The 17,784-nt window shown below is 38.8% G+C and overlaps 1 protein-coding gene across 9 annotated transcripts in view; it reads right to left on the bottom strand.

The window, feature by feature from the left end:
* The window catches only part of LOC131239945 (uncharacterized), an 84,206-nt gene extending 67,807 nt beyond the window's left edge, over nucleotides 1-16,399 (bottom strand). For 4 of the 9 annotated variants that reach the window (XR_009168505.1, XR_009168506.1, XR_009168507.1 and 1 more), the window contains exons 1-3: nucleotides 15,949-16,397; nucleotides 4,506-4,573; nucleotides 568-4,246 (exon numbers count right to left, since the gene is read on the bottom strand). Coding sequence is in view for 5 of the 9 variants with exons in the window: in XM_058237899.1 (XP_058093882.1) it covers nucleotides 568-4,246; nucleotides 4,506-4,573; nucleotides 15,949-16,078 (3,877 nt within the window). In the remaining 4 variants the exon portion in view is untranslated. Of the gene's footprint in view, nucleotides 1-567; nucleotides 4,247-4,505; nucleotides 4,574-15,948 lie in introns of all 9 variants that reach the window. The other 5 variants (XR_009168504.1, XM_058237898.1, XM_058237897.1 and 2 more) reach the window with 5 other exon arrangements.
* Nucleotides 16,400-17,784: the final 1,385 nt, after the last annotated feature.

The raw sequence follows: 17,784 nt of genomic DNA, 5'->3' as shown, positions 1-17,784 counted from the left end.
GTGAGGCCTTCGCCCCTTTTTGTGAGGCCCACCCGAATCTCCTGTAATTTCGTCAAATGAATATATAAGATCACAAGTAATTAAAAAATTAAAAATTAAAAAATTAAAAAAGGGATATATCAGCCGTTATTGTCGATATTTAAAACATTTGATACAGCAACAGACGGAGAGAGACGGATGGGATCACTGATCCTGGCAAAATTCACTGTGATTCAAAACAAGTGCCTCCTATTTTACTTGTTTGACTAAAAAGCTCCAAAATGCACGAAAATTGCATTTAGCAACTTGTGAGTTCAGCAGTCCCTCGGTACTTACTGGCAGTTGGAAAAAAATAATAATAATAAGACAAGAAAAGAAAAAGAAACTGGAAAGAAGCATTGAACTAAGAAATGCAAGCAATTTCCTGTCGTGGTTGCATCATTGTATGCACTCAGATTGCCATTCATAAATGCATAATTTTCACAACTAATAATGATATGACAAATCAAACTCCATTCATTCCAACTGTGAACAAGGATAAACATCGCTCCTAGTAAAATGTCCAGAAGCAAGAGGATTAAGATGTACCAGTTCCTGGTGAATCCATGTTTAACTGGTTTTTTGGTGATGCAGGTTTCGAGTGTGCTCCTTCCTGTTCTCCATCCGTATAAGCAGATGTAGAGGAATCATTCGAATGACTAATGGTGGTTGCATCAGAATCATTTACTTCACCATCATCTTGAGAACTTTCACTACTAATATGCTTGAATATCGAGTCTGAAGAAGCTAGCAAGCTCTTCTCTACGTCTGAATTGTCCAATACTTCCCCGACTTTCTTACTAGGGACCTTTCTAACTGCCACACGGTAACGGTTGGAAGGTGACACAACATGCCTACCCAATCTACTAGCATAAATTGTGTCCCCTAAATCAGTAATACCACCTGATGTGGCCTGGTTTGCATCATTTTCTTTCAAACCCTCAACTGCAAACACATGCACGGAGGTATTGTTTCCAGAAGCATTGCTAACCTTTGCCCTTGAGGATTTGCTTCTCTTTGGAGCCACAAAATTATCATGACCATGCAGCGCATGTTTGCCCTGCTCATCCTTTGATAAGGGTCCTTCAATTTCAACAGCATCCGCATTGCTATCTTGTGTTTTCTTTCTACGCTTGGGGCGATCACGTGAATTGGAGGGGCTCTCTGAACAAAACACATCTTGAGATTGAGAATTAGGTTTTCTTGTAGGCTTATTAGTTCTCTCTTTGTGTGATTTCTTTGGAGCTTCCCTAGATGCTACATCTTCAGCAGAGTCAACAGACAGTTGCTGCTCTTTTTCAGGCACAAAGAACCTTTTGAAGTTGACCCTACTATCATTAGCTACATTCATAGAGCTATCTACACAAGAGACTTTGTCTCTCACATTGGCCTTGGGATGCCTCCCCTCAAAATTACAATCAATAGTATCAACCTTGGTCCGAGTATCCTTCTTCCCTTGTGACGTAGATCCAGATAAAGGATCCTTTAAATTTATATTTCCTGACTTCATTTTCTTCGTTTTTCTAGGCAAAGCATTCTCCTCTTTCTCATTTTCATCAGTGTGATGGATATCAAGATTTTGCATGTCACCCATGGCATTGTTCGTGTGGCTGGAAGGTGCAGGATCTATAGAACCACTGTCATGCTGATTCATCAACGGTTCAGATGTGCCCAATGCAGTGGAAGCTGGTGCTTTCTTCAACTTCTTTCTTCCTTTCTCATCTCTAAACTCTGTAGTCTCTTCAACTCCAGAGACTCTAGCTGTGTTTAACAGAGTGACCTCATCTCTACTCGCGTTATCTGCTTCCTTGTCAAGGCATGGCAACTGATTATTTGAAATTTCTGTTTCCGGTGTTTCTCTCTTTTCCGCCTGTGACAAGCCATTAGCCACTTCCTTAGTTACATCACCATGTTCTTTATTATCAAAATCTTTATCAGAATCCAAAGGAGTGGCATCTTCAACATGGCTCGTTGTACCAGCACTATGAGTTTTCTTTGACTTCTTTCCTTTTCTATCTTTGATATCCCCAGCTTCTATAATTTTGGAGGCCTCCAGCAACTTCAAAGTGCCAGTCCTATCTTTACCTGTTTCTGCTTTCTCCATACCCAAGGATTCATTCTTCGAATTACTTGTGTCTAATGTTGTCAATTTAAGTTCTTCGTTCTTTGACAGGGTATTAACCACTTTTCCGGTTCTATCAAACTGATGAATGCCAGTACTGTCATCACCAAGGGTGAAATTCCCATACCTAGAAGTCATAGTATCCCCAGTGGCATTGCCATGTTCTTCAACTGAAGGTGGGTTGAGGCTTCTTGAACTAGCACCACGACGCCTCCTCGGCTTCCTCGCTTTTTTATCTCCAGATGCGACTACTTGTGTTGATGCATCCATCTTGGCCTCTGCCTCGGTCCCCGCAATTTCATTCAGATTGGTGGCCATGAGAGACTCCATCACAGTTTCAGCAGCAGCTGCTTTACCAATATCTTGGGGAGCAGTTGATGATGCAGGGTTGGGTTCACCATTTTGATGGATGCCGATATTGTCATCAGCAAGGGTGACATTCTCATGTTGCAAAGCTGTCATATTATTTGTGTCACTAACGATTACTTCAGCCAATAGTTGCAGAGGTGTAGTATCCCCCGTGACATTTTCAGGACCTTCAACTGAAGGTGGGTTCGGGCCTTCTGAACTAACTGCACGATGTTTCCTTGACTTCTTTGCTTTCTTCTCTCCGTATGCCTTTGCTTGCCCTGATGCACCCATTTCAGTTTCTGCCTTACCTGTGTCAAATTTATCCATATTGATACCCATGACGGAGTCCACCATTCTACCAACAGTTTTGCTTGATGTACTCATACACTGAGGTGCACTAGATGCGTGACTATCAGGTTCAGCAGTCTGATGATTGCCAATAGCAGCATCAGCAACAGTAACATTCTCGTGTAGCGAAGGTGTCATATTCCAAGTAATATTCTCTAGTACTTCAACTAAAGGTGGAATAGCAGTAACAGTGTGGTGCTTCTTCAGCTTCTTCCCTTTTTTCCCTCCAAAGGCTTCTCCCAGAGCATCCTTCTCAATTTCCACACTGCAAACAACAGTATCATCTGTACCAATCGCCACAAGAGAACCAACACCAGTTCCAGCAACAGTATCCTTTGATGTAATCACATCATCGGCCCCACTTACCAGGAGAGGCACTGCAGACAATCCATTTTTGTCAGGAGCTTCACAATCTACTCCATTTTGAAATTTCAAAGATATTTTCTTCCTTTTCATTTCAACAAGATTCTGGGGTGATGAACAGTCATCATTCAGAGGTTTACTGGATAACTCCTTTAAGTTAGCATTTTCTAATTCAGACGCATCTTGACCATGTGCACCAGCTCTAGCATCACTACTTGAATTATTTTCAGCAGGTCTCTGAAAAGCTTCCTTTTTCTTTCCCCTCTTCCTCTTTTTCTCTGGAACAGATACAGGCTGCAAAGTCTCTCCCATGCTGTTATCAATTTGCAAATCCCTACTTTTCTTGAATTTTTCCCCCTTGTTGGGAACCAAAGATGCCGATGGCACTTCGTCCCTGCCAACTCCCTGCTCCGAATCTCTGACATTTTCTTTTAATGGAACATGAGCTTCCAAGGCTCCGTTTCTTTCACTGACTGGATTGTGTACTTTCAGCATTTCAGAATCTGACCTTTCAATAATTTCAAATGGGGATACACACAATTCAGCACGTGAATCTTCTGCTCCCAGGTTTAAGTTTTTGGCTGCTGCTATCTCTTTGTCAATGGGATCAAACTGGCTGCTGGTGAGAACTTGTTGGTTCTCAATGTGGCTACTTCCACATTTGGGATCATCAGGAACTCCTGATGTTCTGTGAGGAGGATCACACGGCACTGGCTTTTCACAATAACCAGGCAATGCAGTGCCAGAATCAGGTTGAAGTTGAAGAAGATTTTCAGCAGTTGAAGGGCCATTCAGGACACAACTCTGAGTTCGTCCTGCAAAACTATCCAGAAACTTGCAGGCCCCAGTCTCTAATGCATGAGGCTCCTTTTCCAGCCCTCCACTCTCCAGTCTTGAAGGGTTTTCACTGGACCTCACTTGGTTTTTCGTCAAGCATGTTGAAGCAGCGTCCATGTGAACATACCAAGTTCCTTTAATCCCATCAAACGCACTTCTAACAAGCATAGCGTCTGATAGGTGATAGAAGCATGACCTGCGCCTTACCTGCTAGGATCAGATAATGCAGAACTACTTAATGTCAAAGAATAGCTATGAAAATGCCAGAAATTTGGCAGAATCAACAAGCGTGATAACTGATGACGGGCCATGGTTGCAGTAAAAATAACAGGACATGAAGATACGACGCAAAACATAATAAACAGCATAAAATATGCATGTGGGATTTAAAGTTTCCAACTTTTCTTCTCAAAAATAGATGTTCCAACTTCCTTGATTTTTAACGATGAATGTCTGTGAGGTATACCTTCACTGCACAAACAGCAATCTCCCCAATGTCAGGAAAGCAAAGAGCGTGTTCTATCATTACTTGCCCTGCACACAGTTTGTAACATTTCTTCATTCAACGGAAGGAAAACATAACAAAGGTGAGGAAAACAAGAGAACGGTAGAAAAAAATGTAGATTCAGATACCCTGATGATAAATTTCAATCACAATGACCCAAAAGTAGTACAAAAAAATGCACTGAAAATTCTTAAAATTGTAGCATTCAAATAAGGCACGTGTAGATATAAATGGTATGTAGAAACGTAAGCCATTTTAAGCTGGAACCAAAGAAATTGGATATCTAGACAATCTACAGAACTTTTGTCAATTCAAAGAACATTCGTTGTTTTTGCCTCAAAGAGGATTCACGATCATGATGCATTGTTGTTTCAAGTGCTTGCCATGGCAACTATGTGACCTAGGCACTTGGATGTGGTATAGCTTCTAGTCACAAGCAGCTTGGGAGGTGAATTGTACACCAAGGCAGAAGATTAGGCCTCAAGGATGCCACCTCAGCAAATGCCCAAAACCAAGGTACAATATGCACCATACGTATAAAGTTAAAATTGTCATCGTCTAGGTAAGGGGATAATAAGTTATTTTTATACACTGATATTACATGTATATTTGATTTTGCTACATCTCTTTTGTATAATTCTGTATATTGAATAAATATATATACTACATTAATTATGTAGCAACAAAAATTTAATGGCCACCAAATCTCCCCCAAGGATCACCTAAGACAATTGAAACCAGAGAAATGTCCTGAATAAATGTCACTAAATGTCACGGTACACACATAGTAATGACATTTATTATTTAATAGATTGTCCAAGCCATGCCATAGCATTATCATGAGGAAAAATATAGTTTCGAAGATCTTGAAACCTGATTGGAAAGTGAGATATTAATAGAAAATGAGCTTTCCAACTGAGAACTGATCCCTACAAATTTGCCAATTGCTGCATTGGAAAAATCTCCCACGTTACAGCCAATACATAGTTAAAAAGAGGATCAAGCACATTCATGACACCTACCACTATGCAGCTGATAAACTTACAAGAGTGACAATCAGAATTCTTTATATGCCTCATCGATCGGTTATCCAAAAGGTCATGGTGACCATTGGCTATTAAAAGGATGCTTAAGTTTTGTATCAGCCTATCAAGAAGCTTTGACTTGTATACTTTAAATGTTTACAGAAGTAATTATATTAAGGCAGTGATCAATTTATGGATGGTATCGGCCAATATTATCGATATCACACATGGGCAATATGAAATCTCAAAAATATTTGCAAAATTCTCATGTATCAAAGTGCCCATATACGTTGCAATATTTGCGAAATTTTGCAAGTATCATATAATTTTTGTGATATTTGGCCGATAGATCACCATATTTGGGCTATATTTGCAGTATTTGAAATATTTCACCTCAAACCACCGTAAATCAGAGACATTAAGACAAATGAATTTTTACCCATTTCTTTCAGGATTCTCTTTTTAGATGTATTTTAACAACACAAATCAAGTTGTTTCACATCAAAACATGAATTTGGGGGAGAATTTGTGATCAAAGAGGGATTTCAGAGCATAGTTTTGTCCAACAACACATTGTTTTCTCTCCTAAACAATGGAAAACTAATGTGCATAGCTTTTTTAGTAACGTTTTTTATTCCTAAGTGTGTAACCATGCATCTTTTTAACATCTCCTGATGTTTCACAGAAAAATTCCAACATTTTCCGAAGTCTCCCCAATGCTTCCCTCTGACTGCAATACATGTACCAGACCATCGTTCAGTACTGTTATGAATCAATGATACTCAGAAAAAACACTAGTAATACAAGAATCTAGTAAGGGAGTAAGGGAATCAAGAAACTCAAAGAAAAAACACTAGTAATACAAGAATCTAGTAAGGGAGTAAGGGAATCAAGAAACTCAAAGAAAAAAACACTCAGACATTGAGTGAAGTAATACAAGAATTTAGTCATCCTTCAAAAAAAAACAACACATAACTCAAAAGCCAAAAGTCAAAAGTCAAAACCGATGCAACCCGGTTGTCAAATCAATAAGGATTTTATACCCTGACTGCAAGAATGGATGAAGAATACGCTCACAAGAATTTCGAGTAGAGCAGAATAAAACAACTTTATTAAAACCAATTCACTTACAAGTACTTTGAAACTTAGACAATTGGACTTCCCTACCCACCTCCTAAACCAACACCCCTTTATAGACAAGAGAGATGAGGTAAAACCCCTACGAATCTTTAATTAAAACCCCCAACTAAGATTGATTTCCCAACAAATCTAATTGATATCAAATCAATCTAATCTACCAAATATAACAATAAACCTAAAAATAGTAAAAGTAAATCAAGGAAACAATCCTCAAAATCAATAATCACAACTACAAAATTAATCCCCATATCTAGCAACAAACAACCCAAAATCAGCACATGTTGGGCCCTACGGTGGGCCTTGGGCCTACATCAATTCCCCTCGGATTACAAAGAACCCGGCTCTGGTGAGTTAGACGCTTCATACCAGCAACATGGTTTTGGATTCAATCTCTTCAATTCGTTGGCCGTGATCCATATCAACAATAACTTCATCTTGCCGGCATCTCACCACAGTACTTACAAATCTGCCACATTGCAAGTTAGCAAGATATCCAAGTAATATGGCAACTCAATCTCATTGATGTTGTCATCCAACTTCCTCTTTTGTATGGCCCAATCTTCTTAGACTTCGGCTTGATGTTAGTTCCCCTTGGAACCTTTCTTTTAGAAATAAAGCATAAAAAAGTTGTGTTTATATATTTTCTTCCGAATGTTCGCTCACAACTTCTCAGTACTTGGCTCGCCCTCTTTGATATCCTCCTTTCACTTCTTTATCTTCTTTTTCTTTCTTTTGAACTTCCTTACAATGGACCATTCAATTGGTAGGAGCTCAGCTTGTTTGGCCAGACTCATTAGTTAATGCGCAAGAATGTTCGAGCCTAAACCAAGTCAATATGGCATTGAATGTTCCTCATAGGAGGAAGTCCAACTGGGAGTTCTTCAAGCACCAAGAATTGATATTTACAAAAGAGCTTATGCATGGGAGGTGGAACATCTTATTGTTTTACTTCTTTTTTTGCAACTAAGACAAATGATACCGATCTCATTAGTTTCTTCTTCGAATGATTTTTTACCCTCTTCTTTATCAGACGTGAAGGTGTTTCATTGGGTAAAATGTGATATTAACACAACTTAATGAAGCAATACATGTTAGCCAAGTCAAATGTACCATAACCTGGTCCCACAACTACAGTCTCATCAACAAAATGTGGCATGCATGCATGGAGACCACGTCACACCACAGCCCATCCTAGTTACATCCAAAAAAAAAAAAAAACCGAAGCACATGAAGTTAATGGAGATTTCACCCCCATTCTTCAACAAACAGATCTTGTATGCAGTGTTTAAAGTATCGGTATCGCTACAAGTTTCGTTGGTCGCAATACAGAAACAATATTGATATCACCGACAATATCGCTGATAGCCAGAAATGCGAAAAAACATGGGAAAACTGGTAGAATTTCCGATGAAACTTTGAGAGATGCTAAAATACACATATTTGCATATTTAGGAATAAAAAATTTGCAAAAGAATATATACACAATAAGTTTCCATTTAATGGGGGCTTAAAAGCATGTGTGTTGTCGTAAGAACCATTTGCAGGCTTTGTTAACCATCCCATCCATCCAACCTTCCATCCAAACATCCATCAATATTGCAAAATATTGACAACTTATGATATTTTGTAAAGAAATCATAAACAATGGGAAATGAAACAAAAGATTGTGATCTTGATATCGTGCATGTTGCGATAATGATAATACTAAGATATTATCAATATTAACAACGACAAATTGAAAACTGCATACAAAATGTGCTCATAAAAAAAATTTGAAATAGAATTTTTTTTAATAAACAAACTTTCTGTGATATCTCTACGTAGGCGATATTATTGAAATATTTGATGCATATAAGCATCACCTAGAATTTACACAGTTGGAAATATTGGTGATATTGATACATAAGTAATACAAGCGACGCCTGGAATTTACACAATTGAAAATATTGGCGATATCGATTTGTTGGCGGTACTTAGCAATACATTGTTGATGCTTGGAATTTCTAATACTAATGGTGTTATCAATATCGCTATCGATGTTATCGGTATCGCCAAGCTGGAGATAATGATAATATCGGAGATATTTTGATAATGTCAAAGATAATTCAAACAATGCTTGTATGCACGTGAATACTTATGTCCTAAGTTTTAATTTATCCACCATTTCTTGTGAGACAATATCTAAACTCGTGAATATCTTCCTACCAGAAGTGCAAGTAGTGCCAAAGACATTATGTTGCAACCATTGGCCCTCATCAATTACCCGAGGCGCCAATAGCAGTATTTGTTGGATTACCAACGCCTCCACACTATTCCAGACATGCTCGCTGCATCTACCCTAACATGCAGGCACCCCATCATCATGTGAATGTTCTTCATACTCTACATCAACCTTTGCTTTCATTCGCATACGATCGTGTCTTCAACATATTCTTCTTCGTCGGCTAAGTTTACTTTAACTACAAGACTAATGTATAGGACATTGAAGAGCGATGTCCTTGCTATTGACACTTGAAGCATGTGAAAGGAGTGTTGCTTTCTCTCGTCTTAAGTGCACTAGTCCTCCGTTCATAACCAAGTCCCCCTGGATTGGAGTCTGGCTTCATTGTTGGACATTGGCCTACAATCCCCTCAACCTATAAGAGGTCTTGTAGTCATCTAACATGGAAAACTAGCATCCTACCCTATCATTGATGACAGCCCATCTTTTTCTTGTTGTTGGGAAAGCTTTTAGTCACATGCTAGCCAAGGGCCAAGAATCAAGCCTTTTAGTGGCTTCTAGGTTGCTAAACTGGGAGATTGGATATCTCATCTTCAAGTTGCGAACAATACTATCATTTTTTGCAAGGTGGATCCTATAATGGTTGAAGACTTACGAAATGTGGTCATGTGTTTTGAAGCAGTATTTGGCTTGAAGATCAACATAGGTAAAAGCAAGATGTTGGGTATCGATCTCGCTAAAGATGTCCCACACGTAGCATCGATTTTTTGGTGCAAAGATGGCTCCTTTCGCTCTACTTATTTTGAGTTTCCACTATGTATTGATACGCCAACTACGCATCATTGGGACAAGGTCATTGAGAGAGTCAAAAGGAAGTTATCTAGATGGAAGCGCAGATAACTATTTCTTGGCAGTCGTCTTACCCTTATTAAAGTGATCCTATCCAACATGTCGTTATATTTGATGCCTCTTTTCAAATGCCTCCAAGCGGTTAAAGGAAGTTTGGACAACTTGAGAAGGAATTTTCTTTGGAGGGGATCTGAGGAAGTATCAAGTTCCATTTGCTTAAATGGGAGGAGGTTTGCATATATGTGTCTCAAGGTGGGGCGGGAGTGCAGGACTTGGGAAGCATGAATGTAGCTCTCCTCGACAAATGGTTGTGGCGCTTTGGTATAGAAGAAAGGAGCTTTTGGTGAGAAATCATGGCAAGGTAAGTATAGTCTGCAAGAGGGTGGATGGGAAACTATGAGATCGTCCTTGTATAGGGCCTCATATGTTTGGAAATTGATTGCGAGTAGTAGATCGGAGTTTCGGATTCATATCCTTTTCAATGGGGGATGGATCTAGACTCTAGAGTCAACTTCTGGCAAGATTTATGGAGAGGTGACGTTCACCTTTGCATTGATTTCCCTAACCTAGCCCACCTGGCTCCCTTCGAAGGCGTTAAAGTCTCTTGCAGTTCTTCTGTCTCTTAGTCCCCATTGTGTAGGAGACATCTCTCGGATAATGAGGTGGACAAGCTCGTCACCCTCTTGGCACGATTGCAACTTGTTCTCCTAGTTGAGGGGGCTGACTCCATGGTGTGCAGAAGGCATAGCTCGAGTAGCTTTTCGGTTAAGTCCTATAAGTCCCTCCACTCCGGTTTTAATGTTGGTTGCCAATTAGAAAGATTCTAGTTCTTCTCGGGTGTAAGCCCCAGTCACTAGTGGCTGGTGGGTTTTCTTTTGTTTTCCTTTGTATACTTTGCCGCTAGTTTTTGCTAGTGGCCATCTAATAAAATCATCACTCTTCAAAAAGTCACCAATTGATTATCTCCTCCGTTTTAACAAAAGTGTGTATGAATTATTTGGTCTTCATACTCACATAACTCCGTCCGTGATTCAAGGTATGGAATTCCTCCTTGCATTCATTCACTGATTTATTCCTTTGACATAGATTGTGACATCACTAATAGACGTCACAAGCATAAGTCATAGGTAGGAACAACCTTTTTAAGTTCTTTTTTATCTTTTTCCAAGAATTTACTTTCTCCTTACCTTAATAGATTTTTTCGACTTGGAGATCATCCCCCACCATACTAATATGTGATCGGATAAATTCATTGTTACTAATTTAACTTTCCAATTGTCCATGATTTCCATGCACTTGAACAACTTTTCCACCTTGCATAACCAATCTATGAATTCGTCGACATGCAACCAGCCATGGAATTCTCGAATTTCTGCCTAACTACGAGTTCTTTCTCGCGTCCAAACAATCGAAAGATTCGAGGCCGCCCATTGTTGATTAGGACTTGGCGGGGACTTTGCCCTGCGTATCCACGTACTCCAACTTTGGTCTCTTGATACCCTCCATGCCAGAGCTCTCCCACTTTACTAGTGACATCACCTACCGTGTATGTGAGTTGATCTACTCGATCTGTGAATGTGCGGATCAATTACATTACTTGCACAAACTCTTCATACGTCACCCAAGGTATTCAAAATCGGTTACGTAACGGTCGTTACGTAATGGTAACGGTCATAACCGTTACGCGTTACGGGGTTGAAATAGCCGTAACGGCTGTTACAGAAAAAACAAGCAATAACAACCCCGTAATGGCCCGTAACGGTCCATTAACAATTTTTTCAAAACACAAAAAAGGGTCGTGACAGCCGTTACGGCCCGTATCATGATGGTAACGGTGGTGGCCGTTACGGCCACCGTTACTGTTTTGGAACACCTTGATGTCACCCTTTTTTGTAGCCATTAGGAGATGATGTAGAGCCAAATTTCCCATAATGATCAACTACTTTGATACTAAAATGATGCAACATGATTATCGAATCAATAAGGTTTCGAGACCCGAATTGCAAGAATGGGTGAAGAATACACCCACAAAAATTTAAAGTATAGAGGAATAAAACAAATCTATTATAACTAAAACTTCTTCACTTACAAGTACTTCAAAACAGACAACCGGAATTCCCTCCCTCCTACACGAAACCCCTTTTATAGACCCAAAAGACATAAGATAAAATCCCTACAAATCTTTAATTAAAATCCTGAACTATGAGATTGATTTTCAAATCAATCTAATCTACTTAAGATAGCAATAACCCTAAAAGCAGTAAAAGCAAATATAGGAAATAATCCTCAAAATCTTAAATCGATTCTTCTGAATCAATTCTTCAAAACAGCCCCCATATCTTCCAAAAATAGTAAATTACAGTCCTTGACAGTTAGGCCCCGAATCTAGAAACAAACACCCAAAATCAACATATGTTGGGCCCTCCAACAAGCCTTGGGCTTACATCAAAATCTTAAAATGGAATAAAGGAATCAAAGAATAACAAGCCCATAAACGAGAAGTGAAATGGAATTTAGGCGTATCAGTGGTAAAGTGTAGGTATCGAAAAATGTTAGAAAATATAGAAGCAGATAGCATGAATCTAATAGTGATTTGAAGTGGTATCAACACCTGAACAAAAGGTTCATACAATTACAAACGAGCCAAACTTGAGGGAATTGGCAAAAAGTGAAAGGAGAGAAGGCATTATTAGAAGGAAGTATTTGGATGTTGCTCAGTAAACTTGGACACATAATTTTCGAGTCTTCGAGTGGTCAAGAACTTGGGTCCTAGGGTTATACTCGAATGTTTTACAAATCATCCCTAAATGTCTTCACATATGCAAATCCACTATCTATGTAACTTGCACTACATTCTCTCCCCCAACTTCAACAATAATAGACTCAAGCAATAGCAATTGATTATTTGTGTTGTTAGAAGTGACTAATATATCGATAGGCCTAAACACTATGCAACTAGGACTTTTAACTAAAAAGTTAGTAATAAAACCATTAACTTCATACATCCACCCGTTTCACATAATAGAACAACATTTTTTGAACCATTCTTTCATATATATCTTAATTGACTTGTACAAGTCATCAACTTCCATATTCAAAAGTTACTCCTCACCTCATGGTAATTAAGAATTTGCAAACCCAAGCCGAATGCCACAACCGCTATCAATGAAAAGAAAGGACTTTTTCACACAATTAAATGGTAGAGCACCGAAGCAAAGGAATGTGCATGTGCGCACAACACAACCAACATAGACAATCAATTCCATCATCAACAAAAAGAGAGGGCTTTCACACAATTAATGGTGTGAAAGAAACCCCCCAGCCCAAGACAAAAATCCAAACATATACATACATGCATGCATAGATACACATATTTGAATGTATGTATAACACACACACCTAAGCATATATACATCGTACACATAATACACACATATGAATGTATGTATATAATGCACCGCACGCACAAGCATGCACACACCCCTCAGCGTGATATATATGTCATCAATTTTAAAGTGCTGGTGTATCACACCCTTGGGATATGGAAAATATAGTGGGAAACATTGGGAAGAATCACATGGTGTAATGCAGTTTAAGGGAAACAATGGAAACAACTCGTTGATTGTAATCAACCTATGTAATAGTAACGCAAACCCGAAAGGGAAAGCAAATAAATCAATAAGAAAATAAAGAGATTGTGGAAAAGATCCAACAATCCCCTAGCCGGATGCTAGAGATTACAAATGCAAGACTGTTAGCAAGTTCAACAGTCCTTTAGTCTAGAACTAGATATCACTTTCCCTCCCTTCAACAACCACCGTAGAGAAAAGAAGAAAATTTCATAAAGAGAATATTGATCATGTTGTGTTATTCCATAGGACAAGTCCTATTTATAATCAACCTTACAATCTGTAATAAAAGATATGAAATCTAAAAATCTATGAAATAGAAAAGCACCTAAGTAACAAAGCTTTCTAAAATAAGAAGATACATAAATAAGAAAATATTTAAGATTATTCTCTGCCTAAAAATAAAGATATGAAAGAAAGAGCAGATTTCCTGATCTAGAAATTTGAGAAAAATGGAAAGTGAGGATGGTTAAAAAAAGGAAGGTGGTCATTTTCTTGTACACACGTGCGGAGTGTGCTCGCATGAGATGCGGGCCTTTTCTTTGAATCTTGATCAATCGGCACGTGTGGCCATTTGGGTGCATCAATTCCACCCGGCTTTGAAAACAACTCGTCCTCGAGTTTAAATTGGTAGTCATAATCTCCTGCAAAGATCCTCGTTTGTAGCGCGTCTTCTTCGGCTTCGCTGGTAGTTGATGGTGGAGACCTACACACCTAACGGGTAGCCGGTGCATGATATGGTGTTGAAACATGAACCATCTTTTCTTTTGCTTCCGGTTGGTCTTCCATATTCTAGGCATCGATTGTGACCCACTAGTCACAGTTGTCTTTCGATTTGCATACCTTAGTTGATATTGAGATGCTACTATTGTGTTGACCTTTATGGAGTTTGCTACTATGATTGTAGCATTATCCATCTCTTTGACCATCAGATCGTCTATATTTGTTAAACCTTCTGTCTCTTCGATTGGATCATTCGTCAGCTAATCTTTTGGTTTTACTTGAATTTCCTCCGATATAACCATTGATCCATCAACCAACCCAAAGGAGGATTCCTTTTGGGTTGCCACACTATCTATAACTACGCCATTCCTTAGAATGCTAAATAAAACATATTGAAGCCCATAAAGTTGTTCTTGTTCAATCAAGGGCTCAAAGCAAGCTCTCATGAACTCCTTGAGCTCCTTGAATTCATTTGCAATATCTTCCTTGGATGCTTTAAGCTCCTTCTTGAACTCCTGCAAGTTCTCCTTCCACATCTTTTGAATACTCGTAGGCATCACTGACATTTCCGTGCGATAGGATGCTTTTGGATAACCAGCATGTGGGGAGGGGTGTTGAAAGGAAACACCATAAGGCACATATGGAAATGGGTATGACTCAAGATGATATGAATGGCGATCTTGATCATCGAAGTAACTTGGATAAGAATAGCACGATGGATATGGAAAGGCATTGGAGTCTGAATAGGGATAATTGCACAACACATGAGAACATCTTCCAATCCATGACATTTTTTTTCATTTCCCAAGAGTAGAACTTGCTTTGATACCAATTAATGCAAACCCGAAAGGGAAAGCAAATAAATCAATAAGAAAATAAAGAGATTGTGGAAAAGATCCAACAATCCTCTAGCCGGATGCTAGAAATCAAAAATGCAAGACTGTGAGCAAGCTCAACAGTCCTCTAGTCTAGAACTAGAGATCACTTTCCCTTCCTTCAACAGCCACCGTAGAGAAAAGAAGAAAATTTCATAAATAGAATATTGATCAAGTTGTGTTATTCCATAGCACAGAAGTCCTATTTATAATCAACCTTACAATCTGTAATAAAAGATATGAAATCTAAAAATCTATGAAATAGGAAAGCACCTAGGTAACGAAGCTTTTATATTTGAGAAAATACCTAAAATAAGAATTTATGAAATAGGAAAGCACCTAAGTAACAAAGCTTTCTAAAATAAGAAGATACTTAGATAAAAAAAAAAATATTTAAGATTATTCCCTGCCTAAAAATAAAGATATAAAAGAAAGATCAGATTTCATAATCTAGAAATTTGAGAAAAACGGAAAGTGAGGATGGTTAAAAAAGGAAGGTGGTCCTTTTCTTGTACACACGTGCGGAGTGTGCTCACATGAGATGTGGGCCTTTTTTTCGAATCTTGATCAATCAGCACGGTAGCATTTGGTTGCATCAAATAGACTATTAGATATCACTTGATTATAAGCAACCTAGTGTAATAGTCTATTATAGTGAGAATGTGGGAGTTTGTGCCCTCATTGTAGGTCCCTAGCCGGTGGCTTGTGTCAAGTTGCTGGCAAGCATCAAACTTATGTCATAACTTTTACTATGAATCCAGGTCTAGCCCTTGATAGAGTGGAATGGCATAACATGATTCATGTAGCCGACCCCAATTAATTAGGATAAGGCTTAGACCATGATGATGATGATTAAGAAAAGGTTCTAGTCATAGAGGAAAAACCGACAGAGGCCTGAATGAAGGAAATAGCCTGAATGGGAGAAATCATCTTCCAGCTTACTTTTGAGATCGGCGACGGTATCGTCGGCTGAGACGGCCATGGCGAGATGGGTATCGAGATTGGTATCTATAAAGACTGGGAAAGTTGTGGGTGGAGCAGCAGTTCCCGCACCTAAGCTTCCGCTCGCCATTGTAGAAGAAGAAAAGGAACAGGGGGGGGGGGTTACGCCGTACAGAAGGCTGGGATCTTCTAGCGCATGGCAACAAAGGGGCTGGGGGCATTTAGTGCGCAATAGGGAATTTGTGATGCGCTGCCGGAATGTGTTCGTTCCCACGCATGCAGCCTGCGACTGTGCCCGTATGACGATTGATGACGCGTCACATACTCGTACACGAAGCCCACCGGTTTAAATCGTATCACCCAACGTTGTTTGATCAAAGCCATAAACGATTTCTGACTGGACCATATAAACCTCTAATTAACCCTTCTATTCTCAGTGCTAACGGTGGTTTTTTTTATTTCACCTTGTGGATAAATTTAAGATTTTGTTATTGGACGCGTCCTATATTAGACCGGATATTTGAATAGAAGGAACAGGATCACCTGTATGCTACGTGTACTGCAGACATGTACTCTTAATTGATGGTGGACGCAACTTGCCCCTAACCGGCGTCCACATGATCCCCCAAGCTCTGCAGGCCATATTTCCCGGTTACGTGTTTTGTACTCATTTCTGACTTCAAGAAAAAGTTAATATAGAGGCCATACGTGGCGTTACACGAGAGATACAGGGAGTGTGTGAAAAGATTTTTTTTTTTTTAGCACATTTGAAGTGATTTTTGTGAAATTATAAGTGGTATCAATTAAATGTTGCATAGGTGATCAACAAAGTTGTATAGTCTAGGCATTTAGAAGCATAATGTGGTTAAAGAGCAAACCATGATAAAAAGGAATGAAGCTTCGCCGATAAAAGAGAAATAGTCAGAATGATAAATATAATAAGAGAATAATCTAGATGGCAACGCTTTAACTGCTATAACCATCTAATGAAGAATAAAAATGCTTGAAAAGTAGCTTCATAAGAAATATATAAATATGAGAAAAATTAACATAGAAAGACACAACAAAACCCAACAAACAAATCAAATAAATCAATTTATGTTAGCTCAGTCTATTTGAGCAGTGATAATCCACTAGCAATAAATTCTTAGTTGTAATTCAAGTTTATGCTCATACGCTAGACTTGATCCTTATATAATACAAACAGTTTTTCTTAGTGCACTCATTTATGCATCTTGTTTGTCAAACATGTGTGTTTGTGAGTCTGAGAGTCAGTTGAGCCCTTAAAAGCTTGAAGACTAAAGACACATGAAGAATGAAACATCAAGGAAGTGAAGGACAGGTAAATGAGGTGCATTAGTGACCCTAACCTTGACCCAAAATAACCATTAAACCTTTAGGTAATCATAACCTAATAGGTAAATCTTTGATTGATTATCCAATAACCTTAAGAGCCCCAAATGAACATGCTTAGATAAGCTATAGAGGTCTCAGGTAGCTGGAAAACAAACTACTCAAAACTAGTCAACTCAAAGTGAGTTGATTTATCGAGCAATCCTTGATCGATCTCGAGCTATCGGACTCAATCGATCGCCAAACATGTTCAGTGAGTTCTCTAGATAAATTCAGCATGTTTCAATCGATCGACGACCCTTGATTGATCAATCAACGGTACCATTTTTACCCATTTTATAACCGTCGAGACTTGACTCATTTATATAAATCATCCGGTCTTTAGGTATGTTGATGGTTTTTTTATGCAATATAAGTTTAGGAGATTCTCCACTCATATCATACATTTTTAGGCTTTAAATCCATAAGATCTAAGTTATCTTC

This window comes from Magnolia sinica, chromosome 3, assembly GCF_029962835.1.
Source record: "Magnolia sinica isolate HGM2019 chromosome 3, MsV1, whole genome shotgun sequence".
Lineage (NCBI taxonomy): Eukaryota > Viridiplantae > Streptophyta > Magnoliopsida > Magnoliales > Magnoliaceae > Magnolia > Magnolia sinica.
Note: the sequence above shows the minus strand (reverse complement) of the source record. Positions and strands in the feature narration are given on the sequence as shown.